Source organism: Mizuhopecten yessoensis, unplaced genomic scaffold (assembly GCF_002113885.1).
Source record: "Mizuhopecten yessoensis strain PY_sf001 unplaced genomic scaffold, ASM211388v2 scaffold4403, whole genome shotgun sequence".
NCBI lineage: Eukaryota > Metazoa > Mollusca > Bivalvia > Pectinida > Pectinidae > Mizuhopecten > Mizuhopecten yessoensis.
In genome coordinates this window covers 95,353-116,525 of record NW_018405529.1, presented here as the reverse complement: position 1 = coordinate 116,525, position 21,173 = coordinate 95,353, and the positions used below count along the sequence as shown (strand labels likewise).

Sequence of the window (21,173 nt, the reverse complement as noted above, 5' to 3'; positions counted from 1 at the left end):
CTGTTGTGGATTAGTGTAGCAGTGCCGTGGATGACTTATATTCTACCGTTGTAAATGTGGATTAGTGAAGCAGTGCTGTTGATGACTTATAAGCAGTGCTGTGGATGACATATTCTACCGTGGTAAATGTGGTTTAGTGAAGCAGTGCTGTGCATGACTTATATTCTACTGTGGGAAATGTGGATTAGTGTAGCAGTTCTCGGGATGACTTATATTCTACTGTTGTGGATTAGTGTAGCAGTGCTCGGGATGACTTATATTCTACTGTTGTGGATTAGTGTAGCAGTGCTCGGGATGACTTATATTCTACTGTGTAAATGTGGATTAGTGTAGCAGTGTTGTGGATGACTTATATTCTACTTTGGTAAATGTGGATTAGTGAAGCAGGGCTGTGGATGACTTATATTCTTCTGTGGTAATGTTTTGGATTAGTGTAGCAGTGCTGTGGCTGACTTATATTCTACTGTGGTGAATGTGGATTAGTGTAGCAGTGGTGTGGATGACTTATATTCTACTGTGATAAATGTGGATTAGTGTAGCAGTTCTGTGGATGACTTATATTCTACCATGGTATATGTGGATTAGTGAAGCAGTGCTGTTGATGACTTATATTCTACTGTGGTAAATGTGGATTAGTGTAGCAGTGCTCGGGATGACTTATATTCTACTGTGGTAAATGTGGATTAACATAGAAGTGCTGTGGATGACTTATATTCTACTGTGGTAAATGTGGATTAGTGAAGCAGTGCTGTGGATTACTAATATTCTACTGTGGTAAATGTGGATTAGTGTAGCAGTGCTGTGGATGACTTATATTCTACTGTGATAAATGTGGATTAGTGTAGCAGTGCTGTGGATGACTTATATTCTACTGTGATAAATGTGGATTAGTGTAGCAGTGCTGTGGATGACTTATATTCTTCTGTGGTAATGTTTTGGATTAGTGTAGCAGTGCTGTGGATGACTTATATTCTACTGTGGTAATGTTGCGGATTAGTGTAGCAGTGCTGTGGGTGACTTATATTCTACTGTGGTAATGTTTTGGATTAGTGTAGCAGTGCTGTTGATGACTTATATTCTACTGTGGTAATGTTGCGGATTACTTACCATAGTAGTACTTGACACAGTCACATTTCCATACATCTGTTGCTTGGCAAGTGCCACCGTTCTGACATGTCACCAGACTACAGTCTGGTGTGCTGCAGTTTTTGTCTGTGTAACCATGGGAACAAGCACAGCTGTAGTCACCCACACTGTTGGTACAGTTAGAGTTATGCTGACACGGGTCCATTCCCAACTGACACTCATCCACATCCTCCGAACAGTACATCCCTGTAATATTTCTTTCATTGTTTATACTGAGATAATGATGTAATCTGTATACACTGTTAAATGCTGACACTGTTAAGTTAAATTCCTCCTACATGTATCATGAAACTAAAGAACTTGAATTAAACATCTGTGACACCGCTATAAGCTATCAGGAAAAAGGTGTCTTTATTTTTACCTTAAAGTTTACAAAAAGACCAATAATTGTACATTAATTCTTTAAATTAATTTACCTACCAATATGTGCATCCATTATAGCAACATAACTTGATGAAACATTCGAGAATATTTTTACAAACAAATAGGACTGTTCACTAGATCAGAAGATGTATGTCCTATTGTCACGTTGCAGCAGGCAGCAGCTATAACATGGGTAGGATTAAACATATATGTAAGTGAATCTTTGTTACCTTTGTAACCGGTTCCATAACAGTGGCACATAAAGCTGCCGTCAGAGTTTGTGCAGCTGGCATTGTTCTGGCACGGCTGTGTCAAATTACACTCATTTATGTCTACATCACAGTTAACACCTGTCCATGCTGAAACATACACAATAAAGTTATACTTACATATCTTAGTTTATTGAGTCTTAAAAGCTCATCAACATTGTTAGATCATGGGAAGGTACATGGTAGGAGGTCCATATTGTAGGTTATAAAAAGACACAGAGAAGTGTAATATTGTAGAAATAGTGTAGAAAGTGAAAAGTCGATAAGTCACAAAAATTGCCAAAACTCCAATCAATTTTGGTTTCCAAATGTCCCAGAAGCAGAGGTCACCGATTTACTGTCATGTCTGTGTCCTCTGCACCACTGTTTACAGCAAGTTATCTCCCTTTTACTAAAACATACGGTAGATTTACCTCCTTTGTACCATCATATTTAGACTTAGCTTCTTTGTATCATCATAGTTTATAAAATTATCTCCCTTTAACTTATATATACAGTAAATTTACCTCCATTTTACCATCATATTTAGACTTACCTGGTAGATTCTTTGTATCATCACCCTTTACAAAATTATCTCCCTTATTCTTTCATAAACAGTAGGTTTACTAACTTGTACTATCATGTAAAGCGAAGTTTTCTACAGTAGAATAACCTCCATAGTACTTTCATACACATCATCTTACGAACCATGTATTTCATATATACGGTAGCTATTGTGATTATCATCAGAAAAGTGGAAAACTATGGCACTTAATTATATATAAGTGTAGCTGGTACTTACCGTCAGTACAGTTGCAGGCGTAGGCATTGACGAGATCAACACAGGTCCCACCATTCTGACACTGTCCATTACAATCTTGTATATCTGTCCCACAGTCGTTACCGGTGTAGCCTACAATGTCCACAACAAACCATGTTACTGAACGCCAGCATTATATCATAACAGGGACTACCCTACCTCAACAACAAACCATGTTACTGAACACCAACGTTATATCATAACAGGGACTACACTACCTCAACAACAAACCATGTTACTGAACGCCATCATTATATCATAACAGGGACTACCCTACCTCAACAACAAACCGTGTTACTGAACGCCAGCATTATATCATAACAGGGACTACCCTACCTCAACAACAAACCATGTTACTGAACACCCACATTATAACATAACAGGGACTACCCTACCTCAACAACAAACCATGTTACTGAACACCCACATTATAACATAACAGGGACTACCCTACCTCAACAACAAACAGTGTTACTGAACACCAACATTATATCATAACAGGGACTACCCTACCTCAATAACAAACCATATTACTGAACACTATATCATAACAGGGACTCCCCTACCTCAACAACAAACCATGTTACTGAACGCCATCATTATATCATAACAGGGACTACCCTACCTCAACAACAAACTGTGTTACTGAACGCCAACATTATCTCATAACAGGGACTACCCTACCTCAACAACAAACCATGTTACTGAACGCCAGCATTATATCATAGCAGGGACTACCCTACCTCAACAACAAACTGTGTTACTGAACACCAACATTATATCATAACAGGGACTACCCTACCTCAACAACAAAACATGTTACTGAACACCAGCATTATATCATAACAGGGACTACCCTACCTCAACAACAAAACATGTTACTGAACACCAGCATTATATCATAACAGGGAATACCATACCTCAACAACAAACCATGTTACAGAACACCAGCATTATATCATAACAGGGACTACCCTACCTCAACAACAAACCGTGTTACTGAACACCAGCATTATATCATAACAGGGACTACCATACCTCAACAACAAACCATGTTACAGAACACCAACATTATATCATAACAGGGACTACCCTACCTCAACAACAAAACATGTTACTGAACACCAGCATTATATCATAGCAGGGACTACCCTACCTCAACAACAAAACATGTTACTGAACACCAGCATTATATCATAACATGGACTACCCTACCTCAACAACAAACCGTGTTACTGAACGCCAGCATTATATCATAACATGGACTACCCTACCTCAACAACAAACCATGTTACAGAACACCAGCATTATATCATAGCAGGGACTACCCTACCTCAACAACAAACCGTGTTACTGAACGCCAGCATTATATCATAACAGGGACTACCCTACCTCAACAACAAACCATGTTACTACATACTAACTCTCAGTATCAAACTTGAAGGTTCGGAGACATATGGTAATTTCCAGTATCAATTTGTTACAATTATATTTAATGTTCCATATATCTTCAACAATATAATGAGCAAGGTAACACAGATTAAACTAATTCCATCACACACACCAAATTATTCCAGGTACATATGCTTTGCCAAATCTAATATTTATGTGAATTTTCATAAAATCTTTTGGGATGTTAAGCCAATTAATTGATGACACAAAGATGTTTTTTTTCAAAAATAACCTTTACTTTTATTTTTATTTTACCAAAGATTTGAATGAATTTAAAGTTTCAAGATTCGTTGTGAAACGATTTAGTCAGAGCAAAGTCTAGGGGTACAACCATATAGAACCATATCTATCCTCTGTTAGTTATGAATGACTATAATGTAAGGTGTACTTCAGTTTTAAAATATTCTTATTTTATTCAACATTGCAGCAAAAGTGTATAAATTTTGCGAATATTTCTATATCTTTTTTAAACAAAAAATCGTTTTTAATTTTGTTTTCAATTTGTTAAAATTATTCAAGTTTATCTGACAAACTGAAGTCTTGATAGTTCACAAGTTTGACTTACCTTGGAGACAAGTACAGGTGTACTCTCCGGCTGCTGTGTTTGAGGTACAGGTACCATTGTTCTGACAGACCGGGGCAGCACAGTAGTCGATCTCGACCCCACACACCCCTCCATCATACCCCAACAAACAGGAACAATTGAAGCTAGGCCGAGTTTGCTGGAGAAACAAGACAATATTGTTGTTAAATTTAATGATAAAACATCTATATAAGTAAAAGGCCATTATAGCTTAATATAGCTTAGGAATTTTGGGTGAAAATTTAGCACAGGGAGCAATGTGTCTATTTAAAAAATATATCTAAGTGATATTTTTTAAATGTTCATCTCTTCAAACATTGCAGATAATATGATATCTTTGTAAAAGTCATTTGTATAGACATCAACAATATGTATACAGTTATTTTCAGTAGACTTTCCTCCAATAAATAAGCAAGATTTGATAGGTTTTTCAGGTTGATGGGAACACATGTTTCTATAGACTTACTCCAGATGAGTCAGTCAAACTAATGGAAACACAAATTTCTTTAGACTTACCCGTAATAATTGGGTCAGGTTGATGGGAACACATTTTCTATAGACTTACCCCCAATGAGACATCAAGTAAAAGAAAACACATTTTTCTATAGACTTACCCCTATCGTTGGATCAGGTTGATAGGAACACATTTTCTATAGACTAACCCCCAATGTGTCTGTCAAGTTAATGGATCGAAACACAATTATCTTCAGACTTTACTGTGACCCCCAATGAGACAGTCAAGGTAATGGAGACACATTTTTCTATAGACTTACCCCCAATGAGTCAGTCAAGTTAATGGAGACACATTTTTCTATAGACTTACCCCCAATGAGTCTGTCAAGTTGATGGAGACACAGCTGGCATTGTTCTGGCATGGACTATTCCCATTACAGGTTTGGTATTTCTGACAAGGAACAAATACAAAGTGAAAATAGTTATGGTGTGAAATATGTTTTTTAATGGTTGGATGGTGTTTTTGGTTAGTGCACTGGCCTTTAACTGCATACATTCCTTAGAATTACATCAGTGTGCCATTACTCAAACATTCACTGTTTGTTTACACTCCTGGTATGATCAGAATCTCTACATGTTACACAACATTTTAATGGAATGCTAGTACAGTAACATGATATTTACAACGTGTAAAACTTATAAATATCAAGGCCTGGCACATAAACCACAGGTATATCAGGTTTAAGCTTGAGGCAAGCACATTACCAGAATTTTTATTTTTTATTTTTAAGTATGTACGTGTATGTACAATCATGTACCTATAGACATATACCTGTAAGGACTAACTCCTGTTAAGAGAAAACTTAAAGCCCTGATTTAACCAGACAAAACCTTATCAGATGTAGTGCACCAGTAGACAATTTATTATATTATACTTCACATGTCATTTTGATTAAATTTATACCATTTAATATTCAAGTTTTATGTTAATGGCAATAAAACAATGAAAACATAGACATACAATTTGCTAACTTACTGTATATATGACTAATACATCAAATATGTAAGTTTATAAATGCATATTTAAATGTATACGTAATAAAATAGATACCAATGGTCACTTTAGATCCAGGCTTTACTTTTCACAAAATGTATACTTACAAACAACTTGAACATCCCACACTTACATATACTGTACAAACATGACACACAGACACCTACATCACTAACATATACAATGCAAATACATCTACAAAACACACAGATACCAACACAGCACACTTACATAGAAACATCTAAATCATTAACCTATGCAGACAACTTCATATCACAAATATGTACATCTATATAGAGAGAATAATACATGGCTTTTTCCATATCACACCCAGTATCAACTTTCGGCCCTTGGGCCGATATTGGTCGAGGGTTGATACTTGGTGTGATATGGAAAAAGGCGTGTTTTATTCTGTTTATTACATACTTACTAATAAAAACTGCTATTGTATGATCTATTTTTCTTTTGAAATATTGAAAAACGACAAATTTCCAAAAGGGGTGTGATACAGGTTTTGCGGGCTGATACAGGTTTTTGGGTGTGATACGGCGGGGGCTGATACAGCTTTTGGGGTGTGATACGGCGAGGACTGATATGGGTAAGAGCAATTGTGTTTGTCGCATATTTACAAAAAAAACTATTTATTAGTAAGAATGTAAGAAATTATCATAATACACAAATATCAATATCATTCACATACACATATATAGACACCAACATCACATGACATCTACATCACACTTACTCATAGACATTGATCAATATAACACATATATACACTACTACATAACACACATCTTCATAACCCACATATACACATCTACATAACACATATACATATCTACATAACACACATATACACATCTACATAACACACATCTACATAACACACATCTAAATAACACAGATATATACATTATATAACACAAATATACATATAACACACATAACGCCAATACAAATCTACATAACACAAACATACATATAACACCAATACACATCTACATAACACAAATATACATATAACACACATACACATAACACCAATACACATCTACATAACATAAATATACACATCTACATCACACAATTATACAAATATAAAAAACACAAATATACACATCTACATAACACAAATATACACATACACATAACACAAATATATACATTATATAACACACATATACATATCTACATAACACACATATACATATATACATAACACACATATACACATCACATATACATATCTACAAAACACACATAAATATATCTACATAACACATATACATATCTACATAACACCCATAATGACATCTACACACACTTCAAAATAGACAAACCTACATGTACGCTGCAGTCTTTCCCTGTGTACTCGTTAGTACATTGACATTGGTAATCCCCGGTGCCATTCTCACACGAGCCGTTGTTCTGACAGGAAGAGTTCTGGCAGTAGTCGATGGCCACATCACACCTAGAGGGAGGTGCAAATATTACCACCCAGGCCATCAACACAATCCATGTCCCCACAAAGGTCAAGGTCACTTGAGGCATTTCAGTATGTATACACTTATATATACCTGTAACGTCACACCTGTCTACTAATTAAGGTATACTAGTGTACTCATTAAGGTACACTTGTTAGGTTACACCAGTATACTTGTCAAAGTACTGGTTAAGAATACACCTCTATACTGTAGAGATCGATGTATGTAAAACCTGAACTGTCATCAATGGTTAAGTCGTCACAGATTTTGAATTGTATTGATCATTATCTAAAACAGTGAAGAATACATATGATCCCATGTACAGGAAGAATGTGACTCAAGTGTGAAGAAGTCATATGTACACATATGATGTCAACCTAGTGACGTGAGTGTTTAAATTTACGGTATGCAAACAAGGCTTATGTAATGTCAATGTATTATATGCACACTTCGCACTGTATACAGGTACACCAAACTGTCCCGTCACAGATACGACTGATACTGTCCGACACATAAAAACAGATTCGATACAGTCCTTGGTTTACTAGAAATACTACTTCAGGTATTGACAGAATTACCTGAGTAAAAAGCTATTGTAACACAATTCCCAGATTATAAGTTTTAGGATATTTTCACAGGTAATATCCAAGTAAATATCTCAACATGAACGAGACACACGACAGCACAGGTAAATCTCTGGTACACATATTTCCATCACCACAAACAACATGTGTCAAATCCTCTTTCACATAATTATTGATCCAGGAGCATGACTGTACTTTTTCTCGTTAAAGGTGTGACCAAAATTACCTGTACGTAACATTGAAATGTCATCCGCCTCTCTGTTCTACTATCCAGTGTTAGCAATACACAATACACAATGTTACAGTACACAAATGCATTCAAATGCTGCTGTAAAAAGTCAACTCAGGTGAAAATGTATTCCCTCCATACCTAATATCTAGGTCACGGTTAGGGGTCTTAAGTCTATGTCCAGAGGTTTCAACTAGGAGCACGGAAACAAATCCAGGTATGAAATGTTGACGTATGATGTGCTGATCACTTTTGTTGTTCTACTACAGGTGTCCAGCTTTTAGCAAAGAAAATCAATTAGTCCACACTAACACACTTACAGTCTGATGTGTGAGAACACTGGTGACATGTTAGTAATGCTGTATCCGTTATCAGTCTCACAGGGGGTAGACAGACATCAGCCCTACCACTATCTACTCAACAATCACCAGGAAACTACTGCAAGTTCAAAGGTCAACTAACGAGATTTTCACCTAAAAAACAGCAAATGTACTAATGAATGGCTGGTCATGCAGTGAAGATATCAGGCCTCCAAGCCAACCACTGTCATAATATGCTGACCTTCACTGACCAGCTCTCAAGTCCAAACTTGGCTCTAAGTATGAATTAGTCCATGATAAAGGGTCTCACCTGCCAGTTTTCTATTGTAATCCCCAGGTAAAATATCAGGTGTTTCTGTGACCCAGCCTGACAATAGAGTTTACAGAAGCTTTAATCTGTCTACTGACTGGAAGCTGATCAATGTTTAAATACAGTACTTACACATACCTGGCCATTGAAACATTGCTGTAGCAATCCACAGGTGTAGTAATAGTTTGAAGGTTTTGTATTTACCAGCAATGCGCAAGTAGTAGCTATGTCAGTGTCTCATGTAAAACTTAAAACCTACACAAACAGTTGCAACGAAATCTTCAACTTGACATGGGAAATCATACTGTGGGCAGTAGATCCTTCTCAGATCCAAATATTTCAATCCAAGTTCATAGTAATCTCGTCTCCAACACAAGATTAGTGGCATGACACATTCCTTCCACAGGGGATCCATGAGGAACACTCACTATATTTAGCATTTTTCTCCTCACCTGAGGGGCAGCCATGCTGATCTTTCAAGCCAATTCAGGCCACTAGTGGGCGATGTACGGGTGTAGTTTTTACCTGTTTTTACTAGGTAATGTAGAGGTAAACACAGGCTCAACACACATGATCAATGACAGATAAAGTGTTTTCAGACAGGTGAAAATAGCACAGGTAAGCCCACTCAGGTATATGATCAGTTAGTCTGGTATGTAGTTCATACTTGTTGTCCAAATAGACCACACGCTTTCTGTGAACAACCGGTAATCAAAAGGTAAATGACTAGAAAATACTCTCGAGGAGATTAATTTCAACCAGAATTTTACCTTTTCAAATTGCTGCCTGTATAAAGCTGTTAACTTTTATAATATACTCCAACAAGTGCTGACTGGCAGATTTGCGGTGGTGTATAGGACAGATAGCACCGTCTGCAGGAACACAGGTATTTAGTTACTGTAATCAGGTTTATCTCTGGATTCCTCAGGTAACAGGTGAGACAGGTAAAAATAAGTGACAAGGAATGCACTAATTAGTCTCTTATTGTCACATTATTGTAGGATATACACTGCACCGCTTAGAGCACTACTCATCAGGGATTAACTCCACCAGATCTCAAAACTCAGAAGCAATATTTGAAAAGTACTTAGCATTTATCAAACAAGCATCCCATTATGAATGCTCCCATCGACACACACAGTACAGGTGAGACTTCTGTCAGCAGCAGGTCATGTCAACTGAAGTATTGTCCAGTCCAACAGGAAGTGTGTGGCCAGCAGAAGCACCTGCCATAAAGTTAAAATGCAGGACAATGATAGCTACCAGATGACCAGCTGATAAAGCACAGGTAGCCTCTGTCAATGAGATAACTTCCAGGTACACCTGCCCAAGGCTTAAAAACACAGGTGAGATACAAAGGTTAAAAAGGTTGTGCTGCCAACTGCTGAGTGATCTGTGATGTACATCAATGTAGAGAAAGCGACACAAACCTGAACACTCTGTCAGGACCTTACAGGAGTGGGCATTAGCTGTTCTTAAACAGTTTGGTCACAACCCCTCATATGGGTAATAATCCTGCATTTGAAAAAATTGTTAAAGGGAGAGTTTGAAGAACCTGGCAACAATACAGAAGAGGGGGGCACAAATAGGAGGATATCTGGCAAGCAAGGCAGAGAAAAAGCATAAACATTAATTAGAAATATATTGTATAAGAAAATCGAAATGGGGTAATTCTTATGTTTTGGTTAATGGATACAACAGATATTGAAACCTCATCAAGAATTTATTTAAATTCATGATGAAAGACTTAGGCAAAACTGTCATGTTATTGATAGGTAATTGTAAAAGGTGAAATATTAAAGCACTTCAGTTATAGGCAGGTCTTTTATCTATTCATAATTCTTTGTTAATTTCCATATAAGGTATTACCATAAACGTGTACAGCATGAAGACGACCTGGACGTTATGAAGTTGATTGTCTGGGAGATATATACCGCCCCTGAAGACTGATATAGGAGATAAGTGTGGGTATATATGGGGCCTTACCCAGCGGACAATCACCAATACATAGGAGGACTCTTCTCGTAAAATGGACAGAGTATATATAATGTATACAAATTAAACTATCTGCAATCTCCCAACAACATTTACTCAGCAGGCAAAGTGTCTACAAAGCTTATCATAGGGATATGAGCTTAACTGAAGACCTGCTTAAATCTAAGTATTCACCTAAAAAAGGTGTTTCCTCAAGATAACAGGAACTGAATCAATTTTTGAAATCTTCAAAATGGAATTGTTCATCTTTAAAATGCCTATACCATAGGTGTTGGTCATAATTTCACAGACACAAGTCATAAAAATAATATAGGCACTATTGACATACAACAATAAGGTACATAGCTGCCAATCCTCCCTCATTGAGACCAAAATTTACCAGTCTCCTTCCAAACTCCCTCATTCAAGTCCAAACTCACACAAACTGAATATCTATATTATCTGTGAAACGATCTCCTCTATGTTGTATTCACATGTAAATAACCCATTTAGTACAGGCTTACTTTACTGTTAACCTGGTATTTTGTATAAACAGGTAAATAATCCATTTAGTACTGGCTTACTTTACTGTTAACCTGGTTTGTTGTATACAGAGGTAAATAACCCATTTAGTAAGGCTTACTTTACTGTTAACCTGGTATGTTGTATACACAGGTAAATAACCCATTTAGTACAGGCTTATTTTACTGTTAACCTGGTATGTTGTATAGCAACAATGAGTTCTACCAAGTGTTTGACTTAAATAGTCAGAAGATTTATTTGTCACCTAATGACATACCTGACACCTGTCTATGGTCTACAGGTCCTCTGTTACTAAGACTACATGTCCTCTGTTACCAAGACTACAGGTCCTCTGTTACTAAGACTATAGGTCCTCTGTTACTAAGACTACAGGTCCTCTGTTACTAAGACTACATGTGTCCTGTTACTAAGACTACAGGTCCTCTGTTACTAGGACTACAGGTACTCTGTTTCTAAGACTACAGGTCCTCCGTTACTAAGACTACAGGTCATCCATTAATTAGACTACAGGTCCTTGTTACTAAGACTACAGGTCCTCTGTTACTAAGACTCAAGGTCCCCTGTTACTAAGACTACAGGTACTCTGTTTCCAAGACTACAGGTCCTCTGTTACTAAGACTACATGTCCTCTGTTACTAAGACTTAAGACCCCCTGTTACTAAGACTACAGGTACTCTGTTACCAAGACTACAGGTCCTCTGTTACCAAGACTACAGGTCCTCTGTTACCAAGACTACATGTTCTTTTTTACTAAGACTACAGGTCCCTGTTACTAAGACTACAGGTCCTTTGTTACTAAGACTACAGGTACTCTGTTACCAAGACTACATGTCCTCTGTTACCAATACTATAAGTCCTCTGTTACTAAGACTACAGGTCATCTGTTACTAAGACTTCAGGTCCTTTGTTACCAAGACTACAGGACCTCTGTTACTATGACTCAAGGTCCCCTGTTACTAAGACTACAGGTACTCTGTTACCAAGACTACAGGTACTCTGTTACTAAGACTTCAGGTCCTTTGATACCAAGACTACAGGACCTCTGTTACAAAAACTACAGGTCCTGTGTTCCTTAGACTACAGGTCCTTTGTTACTAGGACTACAGATCATCTGTTACTAAGACTACAGGTCCTTTGTTACTTAGACTACAGGTCTTCTGTTACTAAGAATACAGGTCATCCATCACTTAGATTACAGGTCCTCCATTACTAAGACTTCAGGTCCTCCATTACCTAGACTACAGGTCCCTGTTACTAAGACTACATGTCCTCTGTTACTAAGACTACAGGTCCTCCGTTACTAAGACTACAGGTCCTCTATTACCTAGACTACAGTCCTCCATAATTAGACTACAGGTCCCTGTTACTAAGACTACAGGTCCTCTCTTACTAAGACTACAGGTCCTCTGTTACTAAGACTCAAGGTCCCCAGTTACTAAGACTACAGGTACTCTGTTACTAAGACTACATGTGTCCTGTTACCAAGACTACAGGTCTTCTGTTACTAAGACTACATGTCCTCTGTTACTAAGACTCAAGGCCCACTGTTACTAAGACCACAGGTACTCTGTTACCAAGACTACAGGTCTTCTGTTACTAAGACTACAGGTCCTCTGTTACCAAGACTACAGGTCCTCTGTTACTAAGACTCAAGGCCCCCTGTTACTAAGACCACAGGTACTCTGTTACCAAGACTACAGGTCTTCTGTTACTAAGACTACAGGTCCTCTGTTACCAAGACTACAGGTCCTCTGTTATTAAGACTACAGGTCCTCTGTTACTAAGACAACAGGTCCTCTGTTACTAGGACTACAGGTACTCTGTTTCTTAGACTACAGGTCCTCCGTTACTAAGACTACAGGTCATCCATTAATTAGACTACAGGTCCTTGTTACTAAGACTACAGGTCCTCTGTTACTAAGACTCAAGGTCCCCTGTTACTAAGACTACAGGTCCCTGTTACTAAGACTACAGGTCCTTTGTTACTAAGACTACAGGTACTCTGTTACCAAGACTACATGTCCTCTGTTACCAATACTATAAGTCCTCTGTTACTAAGACTACAGGTCATCTGTTACTAAGACTTCAGGTCCTTTGTTACCAAGACTACAGGACCTCTGTTACTATGACTCAAGGTCCCCTGTTACTAAGACTACAGGTACTCTGTTACCAAGACTACAGGTACTCTGTTACTAAGACTTCAGGTCCTTTGATACCAAGACTACAGGACCTCTGTTACAAAAACTACAGGTCCTGTGTTCCTTAGACTACAGGTCCTTTGTTACTAGGACTACAGATCATCTGTTACTAAGACTACAGGTCCTTTGTTACTTAGACTACAGGTCTTCTGTTACTAAGAATACAGGTCATCCATCACTTAGATTACAGGTCCTCCATTACTAAGACTTCAGGTCCTCCATTACCTAGACTACAGGTCCCTGTTACTAAGACTACATGTCCTCTGTTACTAAGACTACAGGTCCTCCGTTACTAAGACTACAGGTCCTCTATTACCTAGACTACAGTCCTCCATAATTACACCCACCTTCCTATCAAGTGTGTATTAGATAGGCTTATCCCCAGAAAGATAGCAATAGGAGATCTACACCAGCTGTCTCTTTTGTAAAATAATGGTTGTGTTTGTGATATTCTGGTCGTCTCATAAGTCAGATATCTGTATAGATATTTATTGTACACAACTATAACCTTATATGATAATAGGTAGCATTCTTCAATAAATAATTTCAGCATTCCAGTTTAATGCTGTTACAACTGTTGTTCCAGTACATAATTACAGAAAACCTACTCTACTATTTATTATCTAGAATCTCCCAGTCCGTACCATTATTCAAGTAATAGTATGAAATACAAGTGACTTTGTTGAAATGTGTCCATCAGATATAAAGCTCAGCAGGCAGTACTGTAGTACACAGATACTAACTCATTCAAGAAAGTCCCCTCAACGTACATTATCATGTATAATTGATGCACAGAGAAACAAAAATCAATATGGTAGTATTTTTTATGTATCTGTACCTATATATATTGTACATGTTCCCATAAATGTTACTAGTTTTTAGCCATCAATATAATATATTGGAGTTCCCTTAAATGTTGTTCCCCTAAACAACATTGATAGACACATAAGCCTTATTAAAAGTGTATTAAAAGTTGCAATGGCCCTGTAGGGGCACAGTTTGTCACAAAGTCGCAATAGCCCTGTGGGGACACAGTTTGTCACAAAGTCGCAATAGCCCTGGGGGGACACAGTTTGTCACAAAGTCGCAATAGCCCTGTAGGGACACAGTTTGTCACAAAGTTGCAATAGCCCTGTGGGGACACAGTTTGTCACAAAGTCGCAATAGCCCTGTGGGGACACAGTTTGTCACAAAGTCGCAATAGCCCTGTGGGGACACAGTTTGTCACAAAGTCGCAATAGCCCTGTGGGGACACAGTTTGTCACAAATCCACAATGGCCATGTAGGGACACAGTTTGTCACAAAGTCGCAATGGCCCTGTTGGGACACAGTTTGTCACAAAGTCACAATGGCACTGTTGGGACACAGTTTGTCACCGAGTCACAATGGCCCTGTAGGGACACAGTTTGTCCCAAAGTCACAATGGCCCTGTTGGGACACAGTTTGTCACAAAGTCACAATGGCCCTTTAGGGACACAGTTTGTCACAAAGTTGCAATGGCCCTGTAGGGACACAGCTTGTCACAAATCCACAATGGCCCTGTAGGGACACATTTTGTCACAAATCCACAATGGCCCTGTAGGGACACAGTTTGTCACAGAGTCACAATGGCCCTGTAGGGACACAGTTTGTCCCAAAGTCACAATGGCCCTGTTGGGACACAGTTTGTCACAAAGTCACAATGGCCCTTTAGGGACACAGTTTGTCACAAAGTCACAATGGACCTGTAGGGACACATTTTGTCACAAATCCACAATGGCCCTGTAGGGACACATTTTGTCACAAATCCACAATGGCCCTGTAGGGACACAGTTTGTCATAAAGTTGCAATGGCCCTGTTGGGACACAGTTTGTCACAAAGTCACAATGGCTCTGTAGGGACACAGTTTGTCACAAATCCACAATGGCCCTGTAGGGACACAGTTTGTCATAAAGTTGCAATGGCCCTGTTGGGACACAGTTTGTCACAAAGTCACAATGGCCCTTTAGGGACACAGTTTGTCACAAAGTCACAATGGCTCTGTAGGGACACAGTTTGTCACAAATCCACAATGGCCATGTAGGGACACAGTTTGTCACAAAGTCGCAATGGCTCTGGAGGGACACAGTTTGGCACAAAGTCACAATGGCCCTGTAGGGACACAGTGTTTCACAAAGTCACAATGGCCCTGTAGGGACACAGTTTGTCACAAATCCACAATGGCCCTGTAGGGACACAGTTTGTCACAAAGTCAATAATACATCAGTGCAGTGGGGACAAAGATCAGCTATGGTGTTGCAGATGTTTCATACACAAAAACATACACATACATTTTATACAGACATGTTAAACTATCGCAAGAAAAAAGAATTACAGCTCTCTGTGAATGTGATTGTAACACCTAAATTGAATATTTTGAATGTATTTCTATGACTGAAGTTCAGTCTAAACCATTATTACTTTTATATAGAATATACACATATAATACTATTATTAGAGTATATACACATCATATTACTATTAGTGTGCCCAGTACCTGTGGTCTAAACATATGTTGCATATCCAGTCATTATTTTTCAATCTTTATATTTGAACAAGCTGATACATTCTCTTTAACCTTTAAACAGTACCTCGTAACCGTTCTTTGTAATGGATCTTACCTTGTGCCTGTGTAGCCGGGTTGACAGTCACAGAAGTAGTTATCCACCATATCCACACACACAGCATGGTTGGAGTCACAGCTTTGAGGACCACAGTCTGGTGTATTGGTCTCACACCACCGGCCCTCATACCCACTTGGACATGTGCACTGGTAGTCATGGTAACCGGGCAGACACTGGGCACCATTTTGACATCGTTGGTAGGAGCATCTGGCTCCTTCCACACACCCAATTGGAATAGATGACATACTCACAACCTCAAAATATTCTTGAGTTGTGAAATTTGTGAAAGATGATTGCTCAAAAAATGGTAAAAGGATACCACCTAGCCGAACCTCCTTTACACACCCACGATAAAACTGAGGAGTTCTGGAGCCAAAAGCCTGCCCAAACTTAACACGTTGAACATCTGAGCTTGTAACCAGATAAGACAAGGAATGTAATTTATTTTGAGGAATAAGAGATGTCCTGGCATGGGTTATCCCCCCTGTTTCTGACTGGACTGTCAATGTGACATTGTCTGTCATGTCCTGAAACGTCACCTGATACCACTGCTGATCACTCACGTAATAGTCAGCCATAAACGTGTCCTCGCCAGCATCTCCAAATTTACATGTCACGGTCACCCTTCCTCCCACAATGCTAAGCTTCACAAAATAGTTGTTGTATCCAATGTTTAATAAAGCACCATTTTTCACCATTGTTTTGATTTTGAGAGAAAGTCTGTGGATGAGTCGGTTTGGCTGCAAAACTGCCTTGTATATGATGGAGCTTGTTGTGGGGTTGAACAGTGTTGTACTCAGACCTGTGGTGAAAAATACATTTATTAAAGGCTGACAAATAAGTAGCTTGAGTTTTGGACCCCTTTAGGTGGAAATTCATACATTAACAGATCAGAGCTAAGTTAAATAGCTACGTGCTCCATGTATACACCAATAATGTTTAGTCTGTACTTTTACTTGGACAGTCAGTTTGTAATTAATTCATTTCAATTAACTACAGTCACAACTTAAATCAATCCCATTGTCACTAACAATGTTATTTCATACCACATACTGTAAGTTCTGTGATACAGCTATGATCCCACAAAATGGTTTGGGACGGGGAATTGTTTGGCTTTTGTATCTACCTCATAAAATTAATAACTTGTATATAATTTTGAACAACAACAAAATGTTTTAACAGGATAATTACACTTAGTAAGCATAATGAAGCAAAGTCTTTCAGTGTTATGCATCCAATTTAGCAAACCAAAAGGTTTAAGATATGTTATATAACCTTTTAAATGTACACACAGATATTAAAACAAACTAATGCTTACATTCAAACCCATCGTTTAGACTTTGGCAAGTTGCCCCAGATGGACATGAATCTTCATGACAGAAATCTAATTCTCCACAATCCTTTCCTCGGAAACCTCGCTGACACTTACAGCTGTTGTTGGGGGAGAAAGAAGTTGCAATAAACATGTCCTTAAAACTTAATGCATCAGTAAATCTATTATCATTACCAAATTGACATTCATTGTAACAAAAAAAATACAAACATATTACTTATGTTAGTCGAGTGTATGAACTTATAGAGAGAGAAAGAAAACTGATAGGGATAACTTATAACTTATAGAGAGAGAAAGAAAACTGATAGGGATAACTTATAACTTATAGAGAGAGAAAGAAAACTGATAGGGATAACTTATAACTTATAGAGAGAGAAAGAAAACTGATAGGGATAACTTATAACTTATAGAGAGAGAAAGAAAACTGATAGGGATAACTTATAACTTATAGAGAGAGAAAGAAAACTGATAGGGATAACTTATAACCTATACAGAGAGAAAGAAAACTGATAGGGATAACTTATAACTTATAGAGAGAGAAAGAAAACTGATTGGGATAACTTATAGAGAGAGAGAGAAAACTGATAGGGACAACTTATAACTTATAGAGAGAGAAAGAAAACTGATAGGGATAACTTATAAGTGAGTAATTGACTGACCTAAAGTCGTTGAAGAATACGTTTGTACAGGAAGAGTTGTGGAGACAAGGCCGGGTTAGGTTACAGATGTTGTCCGATTGTTCTCCTTCAGTCAGAGTCGAGTTGTCCTCCACATTAATGGGGTTAATCTTCACAATGCTGGGGTCAGTCGGGGCAATAAACTGGAGACTGTTCTTGTTTAGCTGAGCATCCTGAAGCGTTCCCTTATAACTCGTCACATTGTTAAAATTACTGATATCATTGCTGATCTCATTAACAGCAGGGTACAAAGATCTCCTGACCCTTGAGCTTTCTGTAATAACATTGGAACTGACCTCTGGAATTTCTCCTCCAAAGTATAATTTGTCTGCATTAAATGAACAATTTTGAGCAGTGATAAGCACACTGTCCAAATCAGTATTATTTACTGAAATAGTGTAACGTCCATTGTAGAATTTCATACTAACAAAATGCTTAAACCCACTGTTGTATAATGTATTATTAGCAAATAGAACTTTCTGGAAGTTACACATCACAAACCTGCTGACAAGAGCACCACCATACGTCTCCAGAGTCAGGAATGTCCGACTCGCAGCACTGTTACCATAAAAACCGAAAAATACAACAAAACCATTGGCTTCTCTGGTCCTCATAAATAGTGAAAGGTCAATGTCAGAGGTCAAGGTCGACTTCAGACTTTCAGGAATTACGAAGCTTGCTTTTGACTTCGTATTTTCAAATGAAAATGTTGCTGCAACATATTCTGAAAAACAAACAAAATTGACAACTCAACAACGTCACCGCACTGAAAAATAATAGCAATACTGAAAATATGGTTCAAGTTAGACATTCAATATCAACAGTTCATGCGAGTACTACAGATGGACCAAGATGTTTACACAAGTATCGAGGTAAAACCTGAACAGCAAATTACTTTTTTGGAATATGACAGTTTTCAAAGCAAAAAATATAAGCTCCTGCTAATTACTTCAACTCGTAGACTCCCAATATGTGTAAATGACCGATAAGTCCAAACAAGGATGGTTACACTTGCTTGCAATTCATTCAGATTTACAGTTCTTTCATGAGTTTTAATGCCTGTGTTTGTATCTGGTCATATTTGACAAATTTATTATCCAGAAACTTTCAACCAATGGGAGCACAAAATGCTAATTAATTAAGTAGGGGTTTTGCTCAATTTCCAAATTAGCCTCAGCCTTTGTATGATGTACAAGCATACCAAGTTTCATCAAAATTGAACGACATTTAAACAAATTATCTTGCAGAAACTGAAGTGTGGACAGACAGATTGATGCTTCGGGATCCCCATACCATGACATGTTCCGTCAAAATTTTGACAGGTATATATAAAAAGGTGAGCTTTGCTAAAGTTATGAAAATACATCTAAAAGTACTGCAACACAGTGACTTTGATTTTTCAACTTCAAAATGAACAGCGTACTTGGTCCCTGCATGAGAAATGGGTCTATGAAATTTCATGTGTTACTGAGGTAATTAAGGTGAAATATCATGAACCAGAAACCGATGGCTGCATGTCAGATAGTACAACTCTAGATCTATTACTACCCTCCTAAACCCTAGAAGTTATTTTTTTTTAAATCTACTGTGAAAGGTGCTGTTACCTACCTTGATTACAGGTGTTTCCCAGGTATGGTCGGCCACAGTCACACCTGAAGGAACTCCAGAGGTCAGTACAGACCCCATTACCATTACAAGGACCAGGGTTACATTGGTCAACACGAGTACATCCCTTAGTAACAGCAATGGCATCTCCCTCAGAAATAATCTGAATGACCCTGTTAATAATCACATCCTGAACACATCCTATAAAATTTGTCATAGAAAGTGTGTTATCATTTATAAAAGAATTCCTTCCTCTTCCAATAGAAATGTCTTTCAATGCCAGATTGGGTGTATGACTAACCTCCTTTGTACATTCAGATTCAGATGGACACTCTTCACTCACTAGTGTCAATGTTAACTTGCTAGCATTTTGTTGCAGTTTTATAGTATGCCAATCTGCATTGTTCAATAAGAAAGGTAATCCTATGGTCTTCATGCTTGCAGATGATATGTCACTACCTAGGATGTATCTCATGTTTACATGCCCTCCAACCAGCTCAATAGTAACAAATGTCCTAGATGGAGATGTTCCCTCCCAGATAAACAGCATGCCATTCGGAAGTGTTGTGGCAAACTGAAAAGAGATGATGTTGGTGGTATTGGAGGTTAGTTCAGCCCTGAATCGTGAAGTGTTTTGAAATGTTCCACTGGTGATTCTTTCACAGAGTTGACCAGTGTATCCGCTCGGACAGATACACCTGTATGCCTGTTCACCTGTTGTCTCGTTACGTAGGAATGGGTCACACGTGGCACCGTTCTGGCAGTTATTACTGTTGCATGCTGTCAATTCAAATGTGCAGTTCTTTCCAGCATACTTTTTCCCTACATAAAGATCAGCACATGTACAGTCGTAGTTGGCAATCCGGTCAGTACAGGTGGAGCCATGCTGACAGGGCTGATACTCCAAACATTCATCTATTTCTGTCTGGCAGTACATGTCCTTGTAACCAGGGGCGCACTGACAGCTGTACTTGTTGATACCGTCCAAACAGGTGGCACCATTTGTACAGTTGTCTACTACACATTCGTCAATGTTAACAGAGCAGTTTTCACCTGAAAAATACCAAGGGGAGAAATTAGTTGTACTTATAACATCATCAAATACCAAGGGGAGAAATTAGTTGTACTTATAACATCATCAAATACCAAGG

The 21,173-nt window shown here is 38.1% G+C and overlaps 1 protein-coding gene across 4 annotated transcripts in view; it reads right to left on the bottom strand.

Annotated features, from left to right (window-relative positions):
* Window positions 1-21,173, bottom strand: part of LOC110448957 (protein crumbs-like) — a 106,315-nt gene that overhangs the window by 12,895 nt on the left and 72,247 nt on the right. For all 4 annotated transcript variants that reach the window (XM_021495476.1, XM_021495477.1, XM_021495478.1 and 1 more), the window contains 10 exons: window positions 20,026-21,075; window positions 18,400-19,141; window positions 17,726-17,838; window positions 16,405-17,209; window positions 7,467-7,593; window positions 5,436-5,516; window positions 4,595-4,751; window positions 2,560-2,670; window positions 1,740-1,868; window positions 1,108-1,332 (listed from right to left, as the gene is read on the bottom strand). In XM_021495476.1, coding sequence (XP_021351151.1) covers window positions 1,108-1,332; window positions 1,740-1,868; window positions 2,560-2,670; window positions 4,595-4,751; window positions 5,436-5,516; window positions 7,467-7,593; window positions 16,405-17,209; window positions 17,726-17,838; window positions 18,400-19,141; window positions 20,026-21,075 — 3,540 coding nt within the window. The remainder of the gene's footprint in view (window positions 1-1,107; window positions 1,333-1,739; window positions 1,869-2,559; window positions 2,671-4,594; window positions 4,752-5,435; window positions 5,517-7,466; window positions 7,594-16,404; window positions 17,210-17,725; window positions 17,839-18,399; window positions 19,142-20,025; window positions 21,076-21,173) is intronic.